The sequence below is a fragment of the Cyprinodon variegatus genome, unplaced genomic scaffold (assembly GCF_000732505.1).
Source record: "Cyprinodon variegatus isolate N-32 unplaced genomic scaffold, C_variegatus-1.0 Scaffold159, whole genome shotgun sequence".
Lineage (NCBI taxonomy): Eukaryota > Metazoa > Chordata > Actinopteri > Cyprinodontiformes > Cyprinodontidae > Cyprinodon > Cyprinodon variegatus.
The window spans coordinates 1,000,399-1,003,395 of NW_015150612.1; the positions used below are offsets into that span (position 1 = coordinate 1,000,399).

The 2,997-nt window shown below is 36.3% G+C and overlaps 1 protein-coding gene across 1 annotated transcript in view; it reads left to right on the forward strand.

Moving 5' to 3' along the window:
* The window catches only part of LOC107086704 (tyrosine-protein phosphatase non-receptor type 11-like), an 82,817-nt gene that overhangs the window by 23,320 nt on the left and 56,500 nt on the right, over positions 1-2,997 (forward strand). The window contains exon 2 of the mRNA XM_015377820.1: positions 2,546-2,668. Coding sequence (XP_015233306.1) covers positions 2,546-2,668 — 123 coding nt within the window. The remainder of the gene's footprint in view (positions 1-2,545; positions 2,669-2,997) is intronic.

Below are 2,997 nucleotides of genomic sequence, written 5' to 3' on the forward strand. Positions count from 1 at the left end.
TAAAGATAGACACCAGCACCGATTGCAACCCCGCTTTGGATAAGCATGATAGAAAGTAGATGGAGATCAAAACTCCTTTTAAATTAACTTTTTTGTGTAATTATATTTCGTACAAAAGCTAATGTCAAACAACAGAGGATCTTTGTCACTTATGAGTCCTTTTTAGTCCTTTTTATTTAGTCCTGACAACCTGTTGATTTAATAGCAGATCTACCCCTGAGTCTGTTTCCTCTGCCTGCCTGTCTCATCTTTAGCTGCTCTCATCTCTTTTCTGTCAAAATCAAACCTGCTCTGGATGCCTTGTGATTGACGAGCCGTTACTGTCACTTCAGATTTGTGTGCTGAATGGAAAATAGTGACAGTTGCATCATCTGTATAAAAAAACCCCACATAGGATTCATATTTTGAGGTGAAAAGCATCTTTAAACCCTTTTAGATATTATCTGTAGTATATGTCTGTATTAGATAGGAATAGGCATGTTTTGATGCAATGTTTTATGCAGCTGAGTTTCAAGAAGCATTGTGCTGAGAGCCAGACCCTGGCAGCGACGGTGACCACACAAGTATTTTGGTGTCTGACTACCCACTTAAGGTCACATAAGATCTGCTTAGCCGACCCCTAAGCCTTATTTTTATCATACTGTCATGGGTTTGAGTCATACAGTGCGTAAAAACAGAAACATTTAAATGCTCGCCTGCTGTTTAGGCCTTCAGATCTTATCGTCACAGCATGAGCTTCATGAAGGCGCTCTTGTGTTGCCTGTGCCTCCCCTCTGCTCAGTTTAAATGCATCAATGATAAACCTTTGTTATGTGTAGGGTTCAGTTGTGAAAGACTTGGAAATAAGTTCCAGATTTTAACCATCCAGCAATGAAGATATCTCTGTTCTAAGGAGTTTCTTCCATCCGAAATAGTCAGAGTTGCTCAGAGTTTTTTCAGTTTTATGAGGTTTGGAATAACTCTGGGATAATGAATTGCCAGGGATAACTCATGAACTTTTTGATAACTTCTATACTGAGGAATTCATTTAATTTGTAAAGTTTCTAATTAGCGAAATTGTATACGTATATAATACGTATACAATATATTATTATTTTACTTTGTAAAAACATATCTCTAAATAAATAGCTTTGCGATTTCCAGCTAGGCCAAACAATATCAATTTGGATCACTGGAAAAACGATCTACAAATAAGGAAAAATGTCTTAAATTAAGTGTATTTAACCTTGATTTGAGTCGGTAAATGAGAATGAGTATTTTTATTCCTAAAGTAAGATAATTAGATAATATTCACTTGAAATAAGACAATGCAATTGTGTTTTCTTATTTTAAATGTAAATTGTCTTGTTCCATTCGCAAAGTGTCTCATTTACCTCCTCAATCCAAGAATAAATGCATTTATTTTAAGAAAAAATGACTGATGTAGATTTCGATTTTTTCCAATGGATCATAACATATCTTGATGACCTTTTCTTAGTTTAGTTTAGCTTCATCACCCTAAAGTTGTAACATAGGTATATTATGAGGCCTCAGGTGGCTAACAACGCACTGGATTAATCAACAGTGGAACACAGTAGTTAGTGAGCTGAACCCAATGATCCCTACTTAAACATGAGCTTTAAAGCCAAACAGTTCACCTGCAACCTTTCACTGGGATGTAAACCTCTCCAAGAGGCTTTTCCTCCTTCATTCAGTAAACAGGATTTTAACTCAAGACTCAAGCATGTTAATATAAGTGCTGCCCTGTGCACTTGCGCTGGGTTTATGTCCAGCTAATGGGTCAGTCACAGGAAGTAGAAGTGATAAACAAATTGTCAATAATGGTTTGCAGGAGCGTAAGTGAGGCCTTTTCTGAAGCTAAAACTAACATATATTTCTGCACCACGGTTTAAAAGAAGACAAGGACAAGAAGTACATGTATTCTGGATCTATTATGAATCAATAACTTATTTTTATTAACCTAACTGATCAGAAAAGAGTATGTGTTAAAAAAATCTTGATTGCAAATATTAAATATTTATTAAGGTTTTACTTAATGATACAACCTTTAACAGTAGCTTCCCTATTTTATGCATTATCTTATTGACCTGCTGGTTATTTCTTCTGTTTTCTATTATTATTACAGAATTTTTCTTCCTGTTAGTCAGTAGAGAGTACAATCTGTGACCTTAACTTGACACATCTATATATATATATATATATATATACAGTATATAAAACCAGACTACGGTATTAAGTTTTTTTGTGTGTGGTTCCATCCCAGAAAATATTTTTTCTTTCTTATTACCAACTGCAAACATAGGTATGTTTTATAGCCAGCTAACTGACAGAGCATGGCAGCCTGTAGGGGACTATATGCTTGACTTAACACTAACCTATATGATGCACATTTAAAGCGGTTTGAATTCCTTACTTTTATATCACTCTATATCTGTAGTTTCCCCATGATGACTTTAGAGGCGCAGATACTACACTTTTCTTTTAATAATATTGCTTCTTCATTGGTCCCTCGCTTTAAACCTTCTTTCTCTTTTCTTTACTTAAGGTGGTTCCACCCCAACATCACTGGAATCGAGGCAGAGCAGCTCTTGTTAACCCGGGGAGTCCACGGCAGTTTCCTGGCCCGGCCGAGCAAGAGCAACCCAGGGGATTTTACCCTCTCTGTCAGGTAACTTTATCCCACGGTTGCTTCTCTATTTTTAGTTCTTTCACCTGCGGCATCAACTTTTGACCTCCCCATTCTCACCTATTTTTAAAAGTCCAGCTCTAAAATAATCAGCCTTCTTTTTGAATGTGGTTGGATGTTTGGATGAGGGAAGATGTTGTCTTTTAGATTTCAATTTCTGACTATTCAAATCTGACAGGCTTGTTAAAAATGGGAACAAGTCTACCCGAAACAGTTTTGACTCATTGAAAGATCCTTTAAAAGTAGTTTCCAATCTTTTCTATGATGTCAAACTTCCATCCATTTTAGTCCTTGTCAGGGTCGCAGTGAGC